The sequence below is a fragment of the Taudactylus pleione genome, unplaced genomic scaffold, assembly GCF_031769625.1.
Source record: "Taudactylus pleione unplaced genomic scaffold, aTauple2 ptg000290l, whole genome shotgun sequence".
Lineage (NCBI taxonomy): Eukaryota > Metazoa > Chordata > Amphibia > Anura > Myobatrachidae > Taudactylus > Taudactylus pleione.
This window is the reverse complement of record NW_028284692.1, coordinates 8,254,707-8,277,825: the sequence shown is the minus strand read 5'-3', so window position 1 is coordinate 8,277,825 and position 23,119 is coordinate 8,254,707. Positions and strand designations below refer to the sequence as shown.

Genomic DNA, 23,119 nt, shown 5'->3' with positions numbered 1-23,119 from the left:
CAGACCACAAAGAGCGAGCGCTCTATTTAAATATCCGGACCCTTTTTCTGAACGAGTGAGCGCAAATAGCGTCCGGCTCTGAATCACGCTCTTAATTAGAAAGTATATCTGTCATATAACTAAGTTGAGTCTGGTTTTACTCACCTTGCTTAAATAGGTATAATGCTCCAATATTGGTAATTGGGCAGATGGTCCTTTATCTCATCTGTGATGATGGGTCAAAATGAGCCTGTAATAATATGAATCTATTGGGCCTGTTAGTTAATGTGGCCTGTGATCATCTCCAAGCTGCACAATCAGACCCTACTGATGCCAGAAATGATCAGGCTACAAATTCAACCACATTTGTTCTTTTTAACAGATTTATATTCTTTAGGACATATTTAGGGGGGGTTTCAATTAGCTGTGAAATCGTTAACTCTTTTGCATGTGTAAACTTTTTGCACTGTTTGCCCAAATGTGTCACTTTTCACCTCTTTCGCGGCTGCCCTGATTCGCGCAATCCTATTGCAAAAGATGCAGCAAAAAGTGCAGGAGAAAATGGGGGAATCTACCTGTACCCCCAAAAAAGTCAATGAAGGTAGGGTAATAGTGTAGAAGTGTTTTAGTGACCATATTCGATGGGTTTTGGGGTTTTTCATTTGTGTCAAATGACTGTTATGTGATTTTTTTTTCTCTAACGGAAAAAATTATAGGAAGCAATTTGTTTTGTGGAAAATAAATGCTGTATTTAAATTGGGGGTACATTAAAATGGATGTAAGTATGTTTTTGTGTCATAAAAGTGCATTTTTTTTTAAATGCATCTATCACTTGCACCTGCAATCCCAAATACACCCCATCCATACAGCCCCCAAAATACCTAACCCACTACTTTTGAACCCATTTTCCAACACTTTTTACATTTTCACCCAAAAAATGACATGTCATTATTGGTCCAAGTAAGCTAATTAAAGTATTTGTGTCTAATTAATCATTAAAGGGGGTGTCCAAGGGGTTCTGAACCAAGTCCAAACATTTTTGGCCAACTTTTCACCTGCTCTGAGATGGTGAAAACTTTATGCGGCTTTTGCCTATGAACATTTAGCACCTATGAAAAGCCGCTGCTAATAGGATTGCACGATAAGCCGCATTTGTGCGAAAAGTTTGCACTTGTGCAAAGTTATTGCACAAACATGGCTTATTGCATCTTATTGAATCCAGCCCTTAATGACAAAAGAAGTGATTTCAGGTTAATAATGGTTCTCTAGGTTACGGGATGACTTGTTTTATTTTCCTGTATAAAATGTATTCAGCATAGAAATCTCTAAATTGTCCAATACAGTGTCAGAATTATATGTGTAGTTTATCTGTACAGAGCTTGATTTATTGCTTTTTCCCTGGGGAGCCGCAGAGCTGTTTTTATAGCTGATATTTCCTGGCAAATGAGCTGTGGATAAAGAAAACTGTTCTCAAGATGGTTCTAGGAAATCTTTCATCTCATGATCTGCCACTGCCAGCCGCTAATCTGACTGTTGTGTGGAAGTGCCAAAACCTGGTGTTCAAAACGTTCCCATCTCCCTCCTCCTGTGCTAGAGGCGACCACAGCTAATTGTCCTCACACACAAATTTCATGCTGGTTAGAGTACTAGAGCTGCTCCTCATGAAGACAGCATTCATCTGTGTACTGGAAATTATCATTGACCAGCTACTTTTCTACAGCAGTGTATATGTGCTTAATCTAGAACCCTGATTGTTTTTTGTTCCAGACTTGTAGATTTCCACTCTGCGGCTTCCACTTGTTCCCCGTCCAGAGCATCACTGCTCACCGGAAGACTTGGAATCCGCAATGGAGTCACACACAACTTTGCGCCCAAGTCGATCGGTGGTCTACCACTGAATGAGACAACTCTGGCAGACGTCTTAAAGCAATCTGGCTACATGACTGGTCTCATAGGTACTTAACTGTCACATTTCTGTATTAGGAATCCTGTAAGCTGCCCTTCAGGCAATCATGCACTTTCATACAGATGTTTAGTTTTCCTTTTCTTGGACCATCAAGAATATTTTCTCTTGATTTACTATAATTGTTAACATGGTTCATTAAAGAGTGCTTTAAGAGTATCTTGTATAGCGATCCTTGTCATTAGTCCTTATCAAGGTTCCACTATATGTGGATTAAATGTCTTGTGCAGATTTTAGTGGATAGGGAGTAGTCATGTCTAATACAAACTCCATATTATATTATCTTGCGCTGACCTCTTGCAACCACACTTATAGGTGTTTTTTTTTTTTTTCCCCAGGTAAATGGCATCTCGGGCACCATAGACGTTATCACCCTAATTGGCGTGGTTAGTGAGGCTCATTAGGAATTTGATTTTGTGAACCCACAAAACACTTACCTGCCATATATGATGTATCCTAACAAACATATAACTCACCTGCCTTATCTCTTTTCAGGTTTTGATTACTACTATGGTATTCCATACAGTAATGACATGGGTTGTACAGACACGCCAGGATACAACCTGCCCCCGTGTCCACCATGCCCCCGGCATTCTGAGAACCCCCAAAGGTATATGACTAATGGCATTTATATAAAGGCATTTCTGCAGCTAGATACATCTCATCTGTGGTATCAGTACCACAATCAATAATCTATAATAAAATAATCAGCTTAGTTGGATACGCTGACTCAGAGGGATATCCAATTAGATGCGAAAACGAAAAGTTTTTGCTGTTGAAATCTTTTCGCCCCTATCGTCCGAATAGGTCACTTATCGCACCTATGCGCACTCCTGTTTATTGGGCTATTCTACTGCAAAACCGACGATAACCAAATTGCATGATAATTCTTGCATACATGTACAGGTAAAAATGGGGAAATAAGCTTGTACCCCAAATAATGGTAAAATAATATTGGGTAATAGTATAGAAGTATTTTAATGGTCTCTGGGTGTCTCCTATGGTAACCCAGATGCACAAAAAAACTTGCGCTGGATCGGCGTCTGGGCTGGGGGAGGGGCTGTCAGGCAGAGCCTACTTCCCCTAGGCTGTATCAATCCAGCGGGTGCATTGGCCTTTTACATGGCCACCGCCATTGTCCCCAGCGCCAGATTTGTATGCCCCGGTTGTCTAGTGGGGAAGCAGTCATCTCCGGTTCCCCACTAGAGCAACCTCCGGCAGATCTCCACTGAACCACCTTACCTGCGTCCCTGTGTCTTCCGGTTGCAGTCCCAGGCCCAGCGTCATTGCTAATCAAACTCCGCTGGCGCCTGCCGAGATCACCAGTTCCCTTACTGGTGTTGCGGCGCCGGCGGGGGTAGATGGAGCAGCAGCATGGGCATCCATTAGGACGTCTAGCGCTGCTTACTCATTCAGAAAAACAAAAAACAAAGCTTGGTACTGTCTGAGCAGTCCCCTGTCTAAAAAGGTGCACTGATCCTGCGCACCAGACAAAAACTGAGTGCCTGTAGCCAGGGGCGGGTATATATGGAAGAGGACCCAGCGCCTCCTGGGAGCTAAAGCTTGTAATTGTTTGGTGCCTGGATCACTCCAACCACATACCCTATGGACCTTGACGAAAAAGAGTTAACAAAGGTATGTTATACCATGACTCTTATTTTTGCTAAAAAAAAAAAAAACCATGCATACACAATCCCCATTACATTTAAAGTTTTGCATAGTATTTTGATGCTATATAAGTAAAGCTTAATAATAAAGATTGCATTATAAGCTTCCTTCACTGAATAAATATTAATGTTACAGTACATCTTACATTATAGGGAAAAGTGTGAGGATTTACAAATACCTAATTTTATCTAATTAAAACCATGTTTTCATACACCACACATTCTGTAACATTAAGCATTCTTTCTTTATCACATCAATATGGTAAAACTACACTGCCTCATGTGTTCTGTCTCAGCAGGTCTGCTGGAGGATGTTACACCAAGCTAGCATTACCCCTTATGGAAAATTCTGTGATCGTGGAGCAGCCAGTTGACCTAACCAGCTTGCCTGCAAGATATGCCGACAAGGCGGTCACCTTCATCAAGAATGCCAGGTTAGAGATGTCCACATAATCACAAAAGTACCTTCATATGTTTCCATTGCTATCTCTCAACGGGTTTTAAGAAGGGTTAGAACCAAGATGCAGCTTATCAGTTAATTTGAATATTTACCTAAGCCAGGGACATTGTTACTTTTATGATCGCCACATATAATTATTTAGCAGCCTAATTTTGGGCAGTTGACCTAATATTACTGCCAGGGCCACTAACAGGGAGGCCTCATGTCATGAGGCCTGGCAGAGGTGGGGGAAGGGGCCCAGCCAATACTACCGGTCAGGGACTGAAATTTTTTTTTTTTTTTAAATTACAATGAGTTGTTACTTAGTCCCTCTTTAGTGTTCTATTGTCTTTGGTTTGGTGTTTGTTTTTGTTTTTTGGTCTTGTTTTGTGCTGTTCTGTTAATATCTTGGTGACTCGATGATCTTGGTACAGCAGTGTACTACTGCCAAGCACGCTTGCTTTATCCACTCCCAAATCATAATAAAATTGTTCTAAACTTTATTTTAATAATTTGGTTGAGAGATGAAAATTGTTTTTGTACTCATCAAGGAGAGGGGGTCTTATAATTTGTATGGGCGCCCTAACAGCAGCTCGTGATCCAAAAATTACTGTGGTGCAAAATAATTTTTATTTTGCATGTGTGTAAATGTAAATGCAAGAGAACTCGCTGTGTGCTGCCACTCCCAAATGCACTAATAGGACCCGGTAATGCAAGAAACAAAGGGCCAAGTGCTGGGATCTTATCCAGTTTGCCACTCATGTGTTTGGTCAAATTGGACACTGATATGATTGCTCACTTCGAGCTGCAGAATGGACCTGTGTGTGGTCATATTAATGTATCGTATCGTATCTAGAACCTGCACATGCTACAGATTAGCCTTAGAAGAACTACTTCTCCAGTTACTGGTAGGTATATAAACATGTTGTGTCCGTCCTCCTGACACAAACTAGTATCAGCATCCTATAACTGTCTACACTGTCCAAACAAAGCTGAGCATGTTCTCACAGAGTAGACTTGGCTGGAACATTGTTTCATCCCATACAGTGGTGGACTTGTGTGAATTGCTTGATTTCAGGTATGAGGAGTATTTAACAAAAATATATATACACAGACCATCAATAGAAACACCCTACAACTCTTACCGACGGGCAGAAACTGCTGGCATTTTGGTTCCATTGCTGCAGATCCTAGGTGCAGCAATATTAGTGTGGCTAGAGGTAATCCTACTTCTCTTTTTTAACCAGTTCTACATATCGCCCTAATTTCCTGGTTGTGATCCTTGCAGACAACTTTTGTTCTAGAAGACCTAAAGAATTGTTTGGACCTAAAATAATGAGATATGGCCCAGAAAGTGAGTTACTAGCATCGTGTTCCAGGTCTCTATCCATGAGAATGAGCTGTGCACAGCTTGTTCCCCCCCGTGTAATGTCATAGGGCGTTTAAGCCAGATTCACTTTGTTGCTGAGCCAGATGATTAAAGTACACTGAGTACTGTCTAGATGGACCCTGGTGTACTACTTATCCCATTATAACATGTTCTAAAGTAACTTTTCATTACAACTACTACACATCAGAAAGTATTACACTGTAAAGCCAAGAGAATCAGAGAACTGAATGAAATATTGCTACTTCCTTCACCCTGGCAAATTAATTACTAAGCTATGACCTTTATACTGGCCTTGAGACTGCGGCATCTATTGTTTCTTACAGGCTCTGATTAGTAAAAAAAAAAAGATAAATGAGGGTGCCTAGTACAGAGTACATTTATCAGTGTATGTGTGAGGTGAATTATGCAAACACTAAAGAGGTAAACTAATGCCCATACTCTACAATAGGGCAGTGACATTGTATGGCATATTATCTTTATTACACAGTGATATAAAACACCTCTCAGCAATGGGAGTATCTTTTCTTTAATTCAGTCCGATGTGTATGATGTAGTGATCGGGGACAGCCATTCTTCCTGTACGTGGCCTTGGCCCATATGCACGTGCCTCTGTCACCTGTCCCTGTGACCACCCCGCGTGGACCTTATGAGGAGAGTTTGCAAGAGATGGATCATCTGGTTGGAGAGATAAGAGCCAGCTCTAATAACAACACTCTCATCTGGTTCACAGGTACCTCAGGCAGTGACTTCATACTATACAATGGCTAGTCTCAGCTTTCCTTCCTGCAGCATCAGCTGTACTATAATATCATTTATTTATATATGTAATAAGTTTGTCATATTCTGCAGGTGACAATGGTCCATGGGCTCAGAAATGCCATCTTGCAGGAAGTGTGGGGCCTTTTGTGGGAGCCTGGCAGACTACACAAGGTGATCTTCAACCTCTGTTTTACAGTGTGTTCAGCAAGCAAAGGAACAGGTATCCTGGCCAAAATTTCCTGCAGTAACTGAGTCCATTTTATGAATTGTAGGTGATTTTGTGCCAAAATTAGATTAGTGTAAGGTATTCAGCAAGCAAAATTTTACTTATATCATGCTGAAGCGAACATTTAAGTATCCCAGCTGTGTAGAAAAGGGTTAACAGATAAAATAATGCAATTATCTTCTCCGTTAAAGCCTGACTCCTACAACATCGCAATGTAGAGAGAAATCTCGATAGCACGTAACTTTTTCTGATATTCAGGTAGCAGAAAAATGTAAAAAAAAAAAAAAAAGAAAGACCTAAAAGGCTTATCTTCTATAATGCCATCTGAGAATGGCGTTACATAGGGAAAATCCTTATTTCAGACGAAAACTGCAGGGACAGATGGCTCTCGTCCAATCAGTCTCAGCAGCTGTCTGAAACTCCGCACACACTCGTTCGGTAATTACATTGCCAGTGTTCCCTTTAGTGTGTATATGTTTACAACATATATATGTGTATGTAATGAGTGTTTACTGCACATTCACCGCAGGACAGTCTTTACGGGCAACCGAAAAGACTGCATGCGTGGATTTTGCAGAGACAGCGTGTTCGTTTTTTTATAGCGGAGAAAACTTTGGAGAAGATGAAAATAATTGTATCGATGTTGGCCAAAAATATTTGTGCCAATATCGACATGATTGCTGAATAGACCCCTAAGAGTGATCCTTGTTTTTAACAGAGAGAAACCATGTTGCATTTGATCTCTAATACTCCAGTCTACGCTGTAGACACAAAAAGATACATAGACTCATCTACAACCTGCAGACCAGCACAATAAGTGCGCCTCCTTTATCAAGCTAGTTTCAGGCAGCCTGCCAATGTCATGGTATACCGTCCTTCTCCTAAAGCAATTCTCTGTTCACTTTGTATTTGAAATAATCATGAGTGAGGGGACATGGTGTCATTTTGTATGTTTACAGTTTATTATTTCATTGTTTAATGTGAATATGTAAGAAGAGCACACAAGTGGTATTCTGGGTGTAGAATTTTTGGGTCAAAGTGATTTATTGTTATGTAATAGAGAGGTATCTTATTCACAATGACAGTGTTGCAGTAGGTTCCCTATGCTTCTCATTATTTTGGGCCCCTACATTTAGGTTTGTTGGCAGAATTCTTTAAATGTATAATCAGATTACATAAACCCCCTATGTACACTAATTAGCTCCACAAAATCTAGGTTACTTGATCAAAGTAAACATTTATATGTTGACAACAAATATATCTATTGTCTGGCCCCCCAATGTTGAACAAAGGAAAATCAATTCTGATTATCATACCTATTCTGACTTGTTTCCTAATCTCAGTACCTACTAGTCTATGCAAAGACAACTTGTTACACAATGGCTCAAACACAAATATACAGCTATATGCACACATATACATAGAAGACACATTGTTTCCTTAAATTTATAAAATGGATTTTCTACTGTTATATGCAATATACAATATTAAGAGTATATCTGTAAAAGTCTGTGTAAATATAAACACTAATTCTAGTGATTGATAAATATTATTTTAGCTTAAATCCATACATGATTGGAGGTGATAGAGAATTATTCTGTCTGCCTCTATTTCACTTGGTACTTAAAAGGAAATTAAATTAGACCCGATCATTTTTCGGGTGGGTAAAACAGGATTTCAACGCTTGACTTGTCCTCGGGCAATTCAATTACATCCCATTTTTATTTGCCCGAACAATTATCTGTTTTCTGGCGAATACACACAGCATCCGTGATAAGTTCACGAATCCTACGTGTTAGCGCTGGCGCCGGCCTGGAAACAGATAGTTATTGTGGATTTTTTTCGGAGCTTACTGAGCTTCTGTAAAGAAATTCCCGATGCCTTACTAGTCAGCAGCCCAGGATACGCTACTGTGTACTGGGCTGCAGTGGGACCAGGGAGACTGCTGCCGCTGAGCAACAACAGCAGTCTCTTCTCCTCTCCCTGTGTGGCGGTGGGGGGAGCAGTCACACTGATCCTGCCCCTCCACCTAGTTTTGCCCCTGACTGAGGAGATCACAGCGCCCCCTCTTGGCAAATTGTTTTTTTTTTCTTAGGGGGATGTGGCCACACCTACCATAATTAGGCCACGCCCTGAGAAGTGCTGGCTTTGGGGCTAATTAAATTAGCCCGGGGGATCAATTAGCCAGCGGTAAAGAACCGCGGCTAGGAATTCCCCCCTTAATCTTTGAGACATGTAATGTGTCTGATTTAGTTCACAACTGGTTAATATCTTATTGTGCCCCTAATTCAGTGGTCTGCAAACTATTTATGGTGACCATTTATATATTTTTAGTTCAAAAGGTATAACCCTACCCATATTATTATAGGAATTATATTGTTATTAGAATTGAATAGAACTTGATCATATATCATGTAACCAGATATCTTCTCTATACTAGCTGATTTCATTCTACCATTTAAGCCTGATGCTGGCTAATTACAATTCTGCCATATAATCACCAGATATTTATTGGCTAGTTTCAGCCCTACCATTAATGCCTAGCGCTGGCTAATTATAGTTTGGCCATGTAAGCACCCATAACTATAGAGATACACAAGTAAGGAGGCCAATCACAGGTCGTTTTTTCAATCCCGGGATTCGGAATACCCGAGATTGATTTGGTCAATGGGGCAGGTGGGTGCGGCTGAAGGGGCGGGCCGGCATCGGGCTGCACAGCTTGATCTCAGATGTCATGTCACGCTGCACACAGACGGGGGCTGGGGCAACGCTGATCGAGTGCAGCAGGTGCTCAGCTCTGCCCTGCATAAAAGAAAAAAAAAACCTGCGTTTACTAATCCCGGGAATTTTAGGGCAAATTCCTTGGTTCCCGTTCCTCCCTATATACAAATAGTGAAATTACAGTATATCTTGTATACATTAAACCTACTTACATACAAGTATGAGCCACTGTGGACTACTTTGCCAAAAGCAGCTAAGGCATGCCAAGAACTGATATCTTACAAATGCAAAAAGGAATGTGACAGGCAATTCTGGTGCAACAGTTCAGGACTTGCATGTGCTGCTTTGTTTTTTTTTGTGTATGACAGTGTTTCAGCTGTGATATGTGACTAAATCAGACATATGTTTCATAATAAATGTAAAGGGCAGTTATCGGTATGCAATCTGGAAGCCGACTGACGTAAGCCCGACAGTCGGCTTCCCGACCGTTTTATCCCGGCGAGGGTTAAATGACAGGCGTCTAATTCTAGACGCCTGTCATTTTATCGACACCGGGAGACCGGCACCCGGCATCCCAATCGAAGTGATGCTGGGCGCCGCTGCGGACAGCCGCGGGGTGGGAGGGTTAGGTTTAGGGCTCCCGGGGGGGACTTAGGGTTAGGCATCCCCCCGGGAGGTTAGGGTTAGGCTAGGGAGAGGGAGGGTTACGGTTAGGCACCCCCGAGGGGGGACTTAGGGTTTGGCACCCCCCCGGGGGACTTAGGTTTAGGTGGCGGGGAAGGGGGGGTTAGGTTTAGGCACTTAGAGGGGGCATTAGGGTTAGGCACTGGGGGGAAGGTTAGGGTTAGGCACCCCTAAGGAGGGTTAGGGGGGTTAGGTTAGTTGATACCTGGGGACGATCGGGATTTTCAGCCGTGTCGGCCTGCTGCTGTCGGGATTTGAACCGCCGGACTTCTGTCCGGTGGTAATTTGTATGTATTCCCAGTTATCAATAAAACAAGATTAATTTGGGGTTTTTCTCTGATAAGATGTATCATACCCCACTATACTGATCATTGGCAAACAGGAGTGCTTAGTAGCTTTATGCTTCTGCAAGTCCCGTAGTGCTGCCATAAGATATACATACAATACCGTGCAAATGTTTTAGGCAGATGTGGAAAAAATGCTGCAAAGTAAGAATGTTTTCAAAAATAGAAGTGTTGATAATTTATTTTTTATCAATTAACAAAATGCAAAGTGAATGAAGAGAAGAGAAATCAAATCAATATTTGGTGTGACCACCCTTTGCCTTCACAACTGCATCAATTCTTCTAGGTACACTTACACAAAGTCAGGGATTTTGTAGGATTATAGGCCCTGATTCAGACCCGGACGCAAGTGGCCGGACGCACGTACGGCGTACGAGCCGAAAAATGCAAATTCAAGCGCTCGCTCGTAATTTCGTATGCAGCTAATCTTCCGCCCCATAGTCTACCAACCCCTCCTCTAGCTAACGAGCGAGCCAAATTGCGACCGTACATCTCCAATTTTGCATGCAGGGAACGCTCGCACCAGTCCAAACCGGAAGTGGGCCTGTCAGTTTTCGATTACCTGCTCGTTCATTCTGCATACATCCTTTAATCGTATCATGGCAATCAACAGATCAATTAGCTTAATTGCTCTTCACATTTTTTTTTTTCATTTGCAATAAACTTTACTCTTGTCCGTGTTTGTTTTTTCACGCAGAATACGTACGGATTAAACAATGGTTTCCTTTATCCAAAATACATGTTTGTGTCATTTTTCATATTGTTTTTCGTGTTTTGTCTGACGCATATTTTACTTGTTTCATTTTTTGATTTAAATTAGCGAACGCATGTCACTGCATTAAGCCAATCATAACTCACATTAGATTTTTAAGCCTGTTGAACACGACTCATACACTAACCAATAGAATGGTTCCTGTTAATTTTCCAAATACATTAGCCAATCAAAAAATTTTTCTTGCCTTTATTAAAACTGTTTTTTCCCAAATCCACCATTGCCATCATGAGAGCCTCTGCGTTCACCAGGCGGGAGCTGATAGTCCTGACAGAGGTTATGGACAGGCGGATAACCAGCCAGCCTCCCCCCATCACCAACAGAGAGAAGCAATCCGCCTATGCGGAGGTTCGCCGCCGCCTGCCCTCCTTCGGCTCACGCCGACAGATTGGCCAGCTGGAGCGCAGGTGGTCGGATCTGCAGCGACGCACGCCACGCTTGCTGGCATGTTTCAGACAGCGGATAGCTGAAAGTAAGTTTTTTTTTTTTTAATTTTGTGGCCCTATTTGCGTGTGCATGTTTTCCTTCTTGCCCTGTTTGTTTATTTAATACATATCTGCATGTGCATGTTTTCCTTCTTGCCCTGTTTGTTTATTTAATACATATGTGCATGTTTTCCTTCTTGCCCTGTTTGTTTATTTAATACATATCTGCATGTGCATGTTTTCCTTCTTGCCCTGTTTGTTTATTTAATACATATCTGCATGTGCATGTTTTCCTTCTTGCCCTGTTTGTTTATTTAATACATATCTGCATGTGCATGGTTTTTTTTTTACCTTTTTTAGTCTCTAAATATTTTTTCAGTATGTTTGAAAGATAAAAAATTAAGCCAACCTTAAATTGTTATCCATCATTTAGGGGCAGAGCGCAGAATACGCCGACATCGGCAGCGACGCCGTCGGCCACGTCCCCTATCCCCAACTCCCAGCCAATCCTCCTCTCCCCACCCTACCCCTAATTCACCCTCCAACCCAGCATGGCCAGACCCGGACGACCTCTCCCTCTAGTATACTTCCCATCCCTCAACATTCACCCTCCCCTCAACCCCCCTCTCTCTTTTCATCACCCTCCCCTCCAACCACCCCTCGCTTTTCCACCCCCTCCCCCCCTTCAGAAATCACCCCTCCTCCTACAGACCTGCATTGGCCCACCTCCAAGGAGGACGATGGTGATGCTTCAGGGCCAGGCGGCATTGTCAACGGTATGTTTCCCTTTTACCTTGTTTTTACAAAATTTTGGGGGGGATGTTCTCCTTTGCCTGTGCATTTTTATTTGTTATATTTTTTTAAATGTTTGTTAGATATATCTGGATTTAGAAATGTCTATGATGTTTGGCCCTTACACATATCACACATGTCCAAACACTCATACTTGTATCTCTTGTTTACGGTACCCACCAAAGTAGTTTTTCGGTGTTTTTCTCTTTTTTTACAATTTCTTGTTTTTGTCGTGTTTATTTCGAATTTATTTGGGCAAAGAATGTTGGCTTTGAATTGTAATGTTTGTCCAATTTATTTTGGCTTGGAAAATTGCATTTCCTTTGGCAGTTATTCCTCAAACAAAATTATGGATTTTTTGTTTAAGAACCTCAATTTTTAAACCCACAGAGAACCAGAGGCGGCTGACGGAGGCAGCAGCGTGTGTGGAGAGGCTGAGGGGGCATGTGATAGGCATGCTGGTGGTCCTCGATCACATGGCAGGGATCCTGCGTCATTAATTTTTTACATTTCTCAAAATTTTGTTACTTTTTCCCTAAATAAAAAAAAATGGTTCGTTTGAAGTCTCATTCCTTCTCTGGAAATATTATATTGTTTACCCTTACCTAAGTCGACTATTGCAGCAAGTTTTTAAAACTAATGTAACTTAGATTCGAGAAAGCTGAATTCGGTCAGCTGGCACATTCAACACCTAACAATACCAATATGTATTTTTTTGGTTTGTTAGAACTATTTTTTTTTTGGGGGGGTAAGGTAAATATTTAATGAAACCTGTTTAGGCCGAGAATCCAAAACATACTGATTCACCATAATACCTTGGTGTGTTTGTTTTGAGACACTAAGCATGGTAAAATACTGCACAATTTAAAACATAAATGGATTAGCCCTTAATCAAGTTTCCAATTTGGGAACCACGTTACACTTGCATGTAATTTCGAACGGAAATGTTTGTAAGAATGTCAAAAAAATGTATTAAGTAAAAAATTAGAAACACAAAGTGATTAAGGACAAACAATACACACAGTGAAAACACTCGTCAAAAAACAGCCTACACCAAAAATATACAAAAACAAAACAATCAAGCACTGTTTGACGAAGTAGCATGCCAACATGATTCCACAAATGAGTTGACAACAATTTTGGGCCCGAAGTTAAATCCAATGTGTCCACATGAAGTCATTTTTTAAGAACAGGTAGTAGTCATAGTTTTCCCGATAAATATTATGGAATAAAACACACAAACAAAACAAAAATTAAAATTGTTAATTACATTATTACATGTCTACATTGTGTCATCTCACTTAATTTTGGACAATAATTACCTGAAAAAACGGGCCACAACATCATCACGTATGGCCCCCCCACATACAGACCTCCGACCAACCTCGGGGGGGCCATCCTCAGGCAAGGCATCCTCTGGCTGCATTGGGACACCACTCCTTATGGCGATGTTGTGAAATATCCCACACAGGACCACAATTTTTGAAACCATATCCGGCAAATACATGAGCTCGCCACCAGAGCGGTGGAGGCATCTGAATCGGCCTTTTAAAAGGCCGATACAGCGCTCCACCACTTGCCTGGTGGCTGTAAGTGCGGAATTATACTCACTTTGTGGCCCTGGTGTGGGAGCCAAATAAGGAGTGAGCAGCCAGGGCGTGCAAGGGTAGTCACTGTGTCCTGTGAACAAGAAATTACAAAATCAGGATCACTGTGTATCAAGCTTTGCATTGCTTTCTTAAAAAGGTCTACACTTACCCAGAAGCCACGCATCACCAGCTTGTAGGTTGTTTAATTTATGCCAAATCCCTGATTGACGGATGACGAATGAGTCATGTGCACTCCCGGGTAATTTTGCATTCAGGGACAGGATCTGGAGGGAGGCATCACATACCACCATTACATTCAGTGAGTGATAGTGTTTTCTGTTTCGAAAAATGGCCTCCAGCCGTGCTGGAGGCTGAAGTGGTATGTGAGTACCATCCACAACCCCTATGATGTGTGGGAAGCCAGCAATTTGGTAAAAATTGGCCTTCGCCACACTAAGGGAACCCATATCCAAAGGCATTTGAATAAAATGATGGAGGTGCTTGAAAAGGGCCTCCATCACTGCCCTCAGGATCCTTGAAAATGAGGATTGGGAGATTCCCGCAACTATTCCCACCGTGGTTTGAAAGGATCCTGAGGCACAGAAATGTAACACCGCCATAAATTGCGTAAGTGGTGGTATTGCTGTAGGACTGTCAATTTGCCGCTCAAGATCACTCTCTATTAATGAGAGAGTGTCTATGATGATTTGGGGCGGAAGACGGTAGCGCCTTAACACCTCATCATCGGGCATTCCAAAAAGGGTGACACGTGTTCTATATATCTGGGGCCGAGCACGCCTACGATGCCTACGCCTGGGATGAGATTGAGGTTGGTCGGCTTCCGGCAGCATGGCCACAATAATACGACCAACATCAACCTGAAATGGTAAGAATTGTAGTTAAGGTATGTTGCCCAAAAAAAAAAAAAATACTTATCTTTACGATACAATCCAAAGATGCTTACATGCCGGGGTATTGTCATGATTTCAAAAACCTACATTTCAAAAGACCATAATAAGTTAAGATTTTGTGGTGGCCATTTTGTAATCTTGTTTTTTGAAATTGCACAAAAATAAAGGGGGGAAACACACATTTTTAAAAATAGTAAACCGACATTGAGAGGACTTCCACAATTGGACAGAAACAAAAAAAAACAGAATTGGAACGCTAAATGGTTCGCATTTTTACCAGGGGAATCAAGCCTACAAAAGTGCGCTAAATGGTTCGCATTTTTCACATCCCAAAAAACACGAAAAAAAACCGTTAAGACCCCAAAATATGCGAAGACCAAGACATGAACATTTAACAAACAAGTTAAAATCAACACTTACCAATACACGAAAAAGAAGTCACAGAACAAAAACGTCTTTGGGGCACAGCCAAAATAAACCTACAAAAATAAAATTAAAAAAAAATTAATTTTTGGGCCAAACCCAAAAAAAAGGAGAACCATATTTTACAAAAGAATGAGGGGAAAAAACTTACACAGAAAAAACACCACAACTAAAAAAAACCACACCAAAAAATGCGAACGGAAAGTTAACAAAAAAAAACGCCCCTAACACTATCCAAAAATCCGCCAAACACAACTCCCTCCAACAAACCACTCCGAACAACGTAACCTCCAACAAACAACAACCGCCACCTCGACTCGAGTCGCCAAAAGCCATAAATAGTGTTTCTTTTCCCGCTCAAATTAAGGACGGATCATAGGAACGCACAATCAATGATGCGGCCGAATAATAAGGACGCATGTATAAATACGTCACGGAAAAAAAAAAAAGTCTGGTGTAGTTGTTGTTTTTGCTTGAAAAATGGCTACTGACCAGCCAAACAATGGCCAAGAGGCGGCCGGTAAGTATTTCTCACATTTCTAATCAAGGCTGATTTTGAAACAGAATATTGTGAAAGCTTGTCATCTAAATTCAAATTAATTTAATGTAAATAGGTGTTGAGGATGACATGGAAGAGGCTGCTGGGCCCAGTATTCCGGCCAAAGCTGGCAAAAAGAAAAGGCAGCCACAATTCACAAGAAAGGAGATGGAGGTTTTGGTTCAGAAGTGTGTGGACATCCTGCCACAGGCAGACAGGAATATGGGTGTAAGCCAGAAGTGGAGAATGTGGGAGGAGATAGCCAGTGCTGTCAATAGGGTGGGTGATTATGTCCGTCTAGCCCGGGATGTCAAACGCCGGTAAGTAAAAACTTAAATTAGAAAATAAAAACAGGGAAAAATAATGCAGGAATAATGCCTACTTTTTCACCCACAGATGGCAAGACTTCAAATATCGCCTGAAGCAAAAACTGGCTGACAGGGCTAGGCATGCAAGGGGGACAGGTGGGGGTCCCACCCCTGTGTCGTTGGAGCTGAATGATTTGGAAGAGCTGGCACAGGGGTGTGTGCAGGATGTGGAGGTGTTTGGCGTGTCCAACATGGATACGGACATGCCAGACTTTGCGGCTCCTCATGTTGTCCCAGGTAAATGTTGTGATGTAACCAACTCTGAAATGTTATTGTGACAATATGTAGATTCTAATGTGACTTTTTTTCTCTTTTTTCACACAGAGACACAGGCGGATGAGTCTGCTACAGAGGGGAGCCTTGGCCGCAGAATTTCTGCTGGCTCTGCAGGGGAGGAACCAGTACATCCGGCTGAGGACCCTGCAGAAGCCAGTCCAGGGCAATCCCCCTCGCAGGCAGTGGCACTCCTCACAGAACTCAATTTTAAATCGGATTACCATACGGAGATTCTGCAGAGGATGGACGCCAGTCTGCTACGGGTGGCTGAGGCCCTGGATTAAAATGCTGCAGCCAACGTGACCATTGGTCAGGCCCTGGCTGAAAATACCAGGGCCAACATCCGAATAGCCAATGCCCTGGAGCAGCTCGTTCGCCAGCACATGGTGGAGCCGACCTCCCTTCCTGCCGGAACATCAGGATCCTCCACCTCTGGCACAACAACAGCCATTCCTCCAAATGTGCCTAGCCCTGTGCCTAGTCCAGAGGCCCCAACATCTGCCTCTGGACAGGCCAGCCAGAGGACATCCCGGACCCGGTCTGGCGCCCACCCTACCCCAGCCAAACGTGGAAAAAAACGATGACAGCACTGGCTACTTTTCCCACACTCCTTCTGTGCTTGCCCCATATTCCTTTCGGGCCAAAACTTCCCTCTCCTTTCTTGTGAATTGTTTTTAATGTGTTTGTTTAAGTTGGCCAACACTGGTAATATGTTTTTCTGATTTTTTTAACATTATTATTGCCTAACACTGCCCAAAAAGTGTATTTGCAAAATGACCCCCAAAACTTGAAAAAACTGTCTCTGTAAATAAAAAATTGACAAATGATCTCCATTGTATTGTGACATTATTTAAAAATTGTTTGAGAGTTAATCCTGGCCCACAAGCCAAAAACGTCCTCCAAATATAAAAAAAAATGTGTTTTTTAAAAAAGGGTTCTTTAAGGAACACTGTAAAATTAAAAAAAGGATGCAAAATCTCCTTTCCTAAGCAAAATGGTAAAATATACACAAACATGATGACATTATTGTTACAATAGCACAAAACCAAATTCCAAAAATAAAAACATTCAAACAAATGTACGCTAATTGATTATGTAATCCTGAAATTAGCAGCTGAGATTTTCCCCTGCGTACGGTTTTGTGCTAACCCAAAAAACGCTTTTCAAAACACATTACAAGCTAGTTTGCAATTCAAAGTTGATTGTTTTTCTGACAATCCGTGATAAATCGATGAAACATCGAGGAGGCCCGGACCAGAGGACAAGGCCATCGCCATTGTGGTCGAGTAATCCACACCCCAAGCTGTGCGAGCAAGTTGAACGGAAAGAGGATCAGCCAGTGACGTATGACTTGGTACGAACACATTTGCCGTACGCATCTGAAACTTTATGTACGCCCCAAAAACGCCTTGCCACGCCTGCGTTTTTCCATCTCCACCCCCGTCAACGCCCAAAAACGGCCTTTTCTGACAATCACATTTCACAAGTCACTTCCTGTTCGCTATTTGACGAACGAGAGAAAAAAAGCTCGCAATATGCCGTACGCACATGCGCAGTGTAACACCGGTGCATGCGTGGTTTAACAACATCGGAACGCAACGAGTGTACTGATGCTAACGAACGGCTCTGAATGAAGGCCATAGTCTGGTGTTTGAATAACCAATCATACCAAACAGGTGATAATGATCATCATTTTCATATGTAAGTTGAAACACAGGACCTCATTCAGACCCGGTCGCAAGCGCTGAGCGCTCGCAACCGGGTCGATGGTTAGGCCCTGCGCATGTGCCGGAGCGAGAGAGAAACACTCTCGCTCCGTAGCTCACTACAAAAGGACCGGCTGTCGATGTTGATCGACAGCTCGGCCTGTTTTGTAGGCGGGACGGGGGGGGTGGCTACACAAACGGAGGCGTTCCCAAGCAAACGCCTGCCGTTTTGTGGGCGACCGCACTGACATCAGCAGTGATGTCAGTGGGGATCTTCCTGCCCGATCAGAGCAGGAAGCTCCCTGGGGCTTGCAGCTGCCGAGACCCAACCTTAGGGTCTCGTCGCAAGCCGCGATGGTCTTGACCATCGCGACCATCACCCTGGTCGGTCGCTAAGCTGTGGGTGGTAACCCACAGCTTAGCTAGAGACCAGGAGGCCGCACTAAAAAAATGACACAGCCGCCCTCATTCAGAGAGAGTGATCGCTTCTTGCGACCTCCTCTGAATGAGGGCCGCAGTCATTAACTGAAACAGAAACAGCTGTGTAGGAAGCTTAAAACTGGGCGTGGAACAGCCAAACTCTGCTACAAAGGTGAGATTGTGGAAGACCGTTTCATGTCACAGGTCACACACCATACACACTGAGCACAGCAACAAGATAGTTATACTGCATCAGCAAGGTCTCTCTCAGGCAAAGAATTCAAATAGATTGGGGTTTCAAGATGTGCTGTTCAAGCTCTTTTGAAGAAGCACAAAGAAACGGGCAACGTTGAGGACCAATAGACACAGTGGTCGGCCCAGAAAACTTGGTACATCAGATGAAAGTCACATCATAGGAATGTTTGGCTGTAACGGAAGGCGGTTTGTTCGCCGAAGGGTTGGTACAATAATGAGAGTCTGCAGGCAACAGGGAAGCACTGTGGAGGTTTCTTACAAGTTTGGGGCTGCATTTCAGCAAATGGAGTTGGGGATTTGGTCAGGATTAATTGTGTCCTCAATGCTGAGAAATACAGACAGGTAGTTATCCATCATGCAATACCATCAGGGAGGCGTCTGATTGGCTCCAAATTTATTCTGCAGCAGGATAACGACCCCAAATATACAGCCAATGTCATTAAGAACTATCTTCAGCGTAAAGAAGAACAAGGAGTCCTGGAAGTGACGATATGGCCCCCCCAGAGCCCTGATCTCAACATCCTCAAGTCTGTCTGGGATTACATGAAGCGCCTACATCCACAGAAGATCAGTGGTTAGTTCTCCAAGATGTTTGGAACAACCTCCCTGCCGAGTTCCTTCAAAAACTGTGTGCAAGTGTACCTAGGAGAATTGATGCTGTTTTGAAGGCAAAGGGTAGTCACACCAAATATTGATTTGACTTAGATTTCTCTTCTGTTTATTAGTTTGCATTTTGTTAATTGATAAAAAATAAACTATTAACACTTTTCTATTTTGAAGGCATTCTTACTTTGTAGAATTCTTTACACACCTGTGTGTGTGTGTGTGTGTGTGTGTAAATATATATAATATATTCATTTATTATCCTTATCCTTTATATGGCACCGCAAGAGTTCTGCAGCGTCTTACAAGGTACATAAAAAAATGAGCGCACAAGAAAAACAATACAAAACAATGCAGGACAAGTACATGGTTTATAAACATGGGGAATTAGGAATAAATTATACTATATGTAAGGGAAGAAGAAGCACGTGAGGGACGAGGGGCACTCTTCCAATCTCTGGCAGATCGTCTGCCACTCACTGGGAAGAATTGGGAGAATAATAGGACAGACCAGTCTCTGGAGCGTACACACTTCTAAATCGGTCTGGTGATTGGCGATCTGGTCTCCTGATTTTTTTTCAGTAGGTTTAAAAATGTTTTCACAAGACCAGAAGACGAAGATTGTATGAAAACAGGGGTCTTGTGAGCATACACACTCTACCAATGTCTGACCAACCAGTTGGTCTGAAGTTGCATTGGACAAGTGTGTACCCAGCTTTAGTGTGAAGTTGTGCCCTTGATAGGGCTGAAGAAGTGAGGTAGTGCCGTGAATGGTGGCTAGGTTGTTCCTTATTTTCTGTTACTGTATGCTGATATTGCACCATTTTGTTTGTTTAAACCCAAACTAACTGTATGGTGACCCTTATTTCAGCACCTAAATACTGCACAACTGACCACTCCTACTGAGCAAAATACCCCAGAAAGTCATACAGGCTCTGCACTCGCCTCATTTTTACTCCAAGTTGTATTTCATTTAAATTCAGGGAATATTGGTTCCAAAATATTGCAATCATTTGTCAAGCCGGCCAGCTGTGTAAAAATCTCCCCTTTAGGGCAGTCCCTAAAAAAACATGAGAATTACTCTGCATCACTTGCCACCAGGTATCGCACGGATATGCTGTAGGAACCCTTTCCCGGCTAATTATGTGAAGTGTAGCTCATAGGCTAAAACAGGATAACAACATCTTCAGATGGCGTTCGCTGCGGGGGCTTCGCATTCAGGAAGTTGGTAAATTAGGCAGCATTGCATTTCCCCATAGACACCTATAGTCCCCCGGAAGTGTTAATGCTGGGGACACCATGTACTGGGATGTGTAAGAAATTCTATGCATATGTCAGGCGTGGAGATAAAGCGTGACCACACGTAACTATTTCCATTCTCTGACATTAGGGGAGAATGTGTTTATCCTAAGAATTATCCATATTTGTCCGGACGCTGCACATGGGGAACTACATATTATCTTTTTGATTGTCAGTACAGTTTAGGAAATCATTTATTACCTTTTATTTGACTGGAGAAGGGAAAGTCATCTCAAGTCACTGACTTCAACTTATAAAGTGCTCCGCTTGCTGCATCACTGTATGGTACAGCCGACATAAGGCGCACATCCACTACCCGATTAAATAGAGCGATTGAACGATAACAACATCGTTATTGTTCAATCACTCGTTAATCTGGCACAAATCTGGTATGCAAATGTCGGAAATGACCAGCGATGCGCGCTCCCGCTGGTTGTTTCCTACATCAATCATCGCCCGAACATGTTGGTCAATCTACCGATAACAACAGTTTGACCATGTTCAGGGAAGAGGGAGGGTGCCGACCGATCGTTCACTGTAGGCACTGCAGGGGATGGGGAACGTCGGTATTACTATTACGATGTTGTAATCGTACTGTCTTTCCCTAGCCTGCATGTGGATGTGCGCCTTTAGTTTCACCTCTCTTCATATGCTGCGTTAGGGAGACAATCTGCTGGGTACTGTAGTGCTATTATACTGATCAGACACATTTTTAAATCACAAAAACTTAAACTCTTAGCGACCACATTGTACTGTACATGTATCATGTTTCTTTTACCAGGTGGCAGTTCCACAAAGCAGACAACGTGGGAAGGTGGTCATCGTGTACCGACCATTGTTTATTGGCCAGAAAGGATTCCACAAAATGGCACAAGCTCTGCATTATTGAGGTAGGCCGCATAGCTCAGCTGCATCTCAGTCTTTAGTTGTTTCCTAGATTGTATTTAGGCTGATAGGTTCCTCCAATTTGATAAATACCATATCCCTTATATATTTATCTGCATCCAACACAATGAAAAAAAACAGTATTACCATTTTTTTGCCTAAGCCCTTTTCCTTACAACCTGAAAACTAAATACGTCTCTAGTACCAATGGAGGGTAAAATACTGAAGAAGAGTGCAGCAGCTTGGATGCAGCCCATGGTCTATAAACTTCAATCTATAGGTTTTAAAAAAACACATTTCCTTTTCTAAACATTGTGACTCTGAGCGGTTTATTTACTAAAAAAGCATTTTAATAAACCAATAATAATCCATGTTTTTTAATTCCGTTGTCATAAGGCGGGATTTAAAGCAGTCGTGTATTGCCTTTAAACAAAAAAAAAAGCATTACTGCTTTAAATCCAGTGTCGAAACCACAGAAAATGGTCAGTTTGTAAAATCAATATCAATAGTAAATATGCCCCATACAGTTTTACTCTCTTGGTTTTAAAATGTTATTAATGTTGGAACTAGTTGCAGATGACAAGAGCTGCAAAAAAAGGGTGGTCTAAAGTACAAACATACCTAGCAGATAATGTATGCCCACCGGCTCATACAATGTAATATTGTGAAAATCTGTCTGTTTATAGGAAAATGTAAGCCTGCTGGGTTTTTTTCCCCCCGTATCTGTTGGTGTAATGGAGATATTTGGAGATAATATGCTTATTTTAGAAATGCAGGTATTTATGTCAAGTGTTATAAGGCTGCTGGCTGCTGTATCTATGACACAATGTGGCTCATGTCCTTCAGCCCTCAGTGAGAGTGAGCAGTCAAATCGTTGGCAAAAATCCATGGCTCGAAAATGGTGTTTGTAGTTGTAGTTGCTGGTTCCGTCTATCCAGTTTCCAGATCAGATACAGGGTGACATGGAACATGAACTTTGCACCAACTTGTCCACCCAGGCAGAATAAATGTCACACCACTGTGCAGTGACGTGCGCTGTTATTGATCTCCCTGGACCCACCCTGTATGATCTGTACTATAATATACCAGCCATCAGACAGTCGGGATGTGATGAGAAGCAAACGTATATGTCAGGAAAGGCAACACTTTCTCTAAAACTTTCATCGCTATTTTATATTTAGAATATAAACAGCTTAAAAGAATTTGCTCTGTTGGCAGCACTGTCCATGAATCCACCACTTGTTAGTATAATAATCCCTAGCAACTTTAGACCAGGTGTAATTTAGGCTGCTAGCAGAGTGCCACCATCCCTCCTCTCTCCTCAAACACCTGTGCACTTTATTCATAATGATGATGTGTTAATATTACTCCCTTACAGACCTGCATACAACGAATTACTGTACTAATTCATAGTTGTCCAACAGATAAACCTCAGGACTGCACGGGATCCATCCAGGGTTATATTGTGCACTGTCTGCCCTGATACTATATTTGGAATTAGCCTAGTATTGCTTTATAACCCTTGTCCCTGCCGAGTTCTGTGACTGGCTTGTGTTAGTATTAGCTTGTTACTAAATAATTGTATTAGCTGCTTGTATCATGTTTGTTTTCTATCCAGTGCTGTTTTGTGTAATAGAATAGTGTTGCTGTTTTATCTGTTGTGGTTGTAAGTGCAAAAAACAAAC

General features: G+C 42.2%; 1 protein-coding gene across 1 annotated transcript in view; it reads left to right on the top strand.

Annotated features, from left to right (window-relative positions):
• ARSG (arylsulfatase G) overlaps positions 1-23,119 on the top strand; it is a 31,300-nt gene that overhangs the window by 3,020 nt on the left and 5,161 nt on the right. Inside the window, exons 2-8 of the mRNA XM_088482717.1 lie at positions 1,747-1,934; positions 2,281-2,328; positions 2,438-2,552; positions 3,909-4,043; positions 5,993-6,168; positions 6,288-6,368; positions 21,331-21,439. Of these exons, the coding sequence (XP_088338843.1) occupies positions 1,747-1,934; positions 2,281-2,328; positions 2,438-2,552; positions 3,909-4,043; positions 5,993-6,168; positions 6,288-6,368; positions 21,331-21,439 (852 nt within the window). The remainder of the gene's footprint in view (positions 1-1,746; positions 1,935-2,280; positions 2,329-2,437; positions 2,553-3,908; positions 4,044-5,992; positions 6,169-6,287; positions 6,369-21,330; positions 21,440-23,119) is intronic.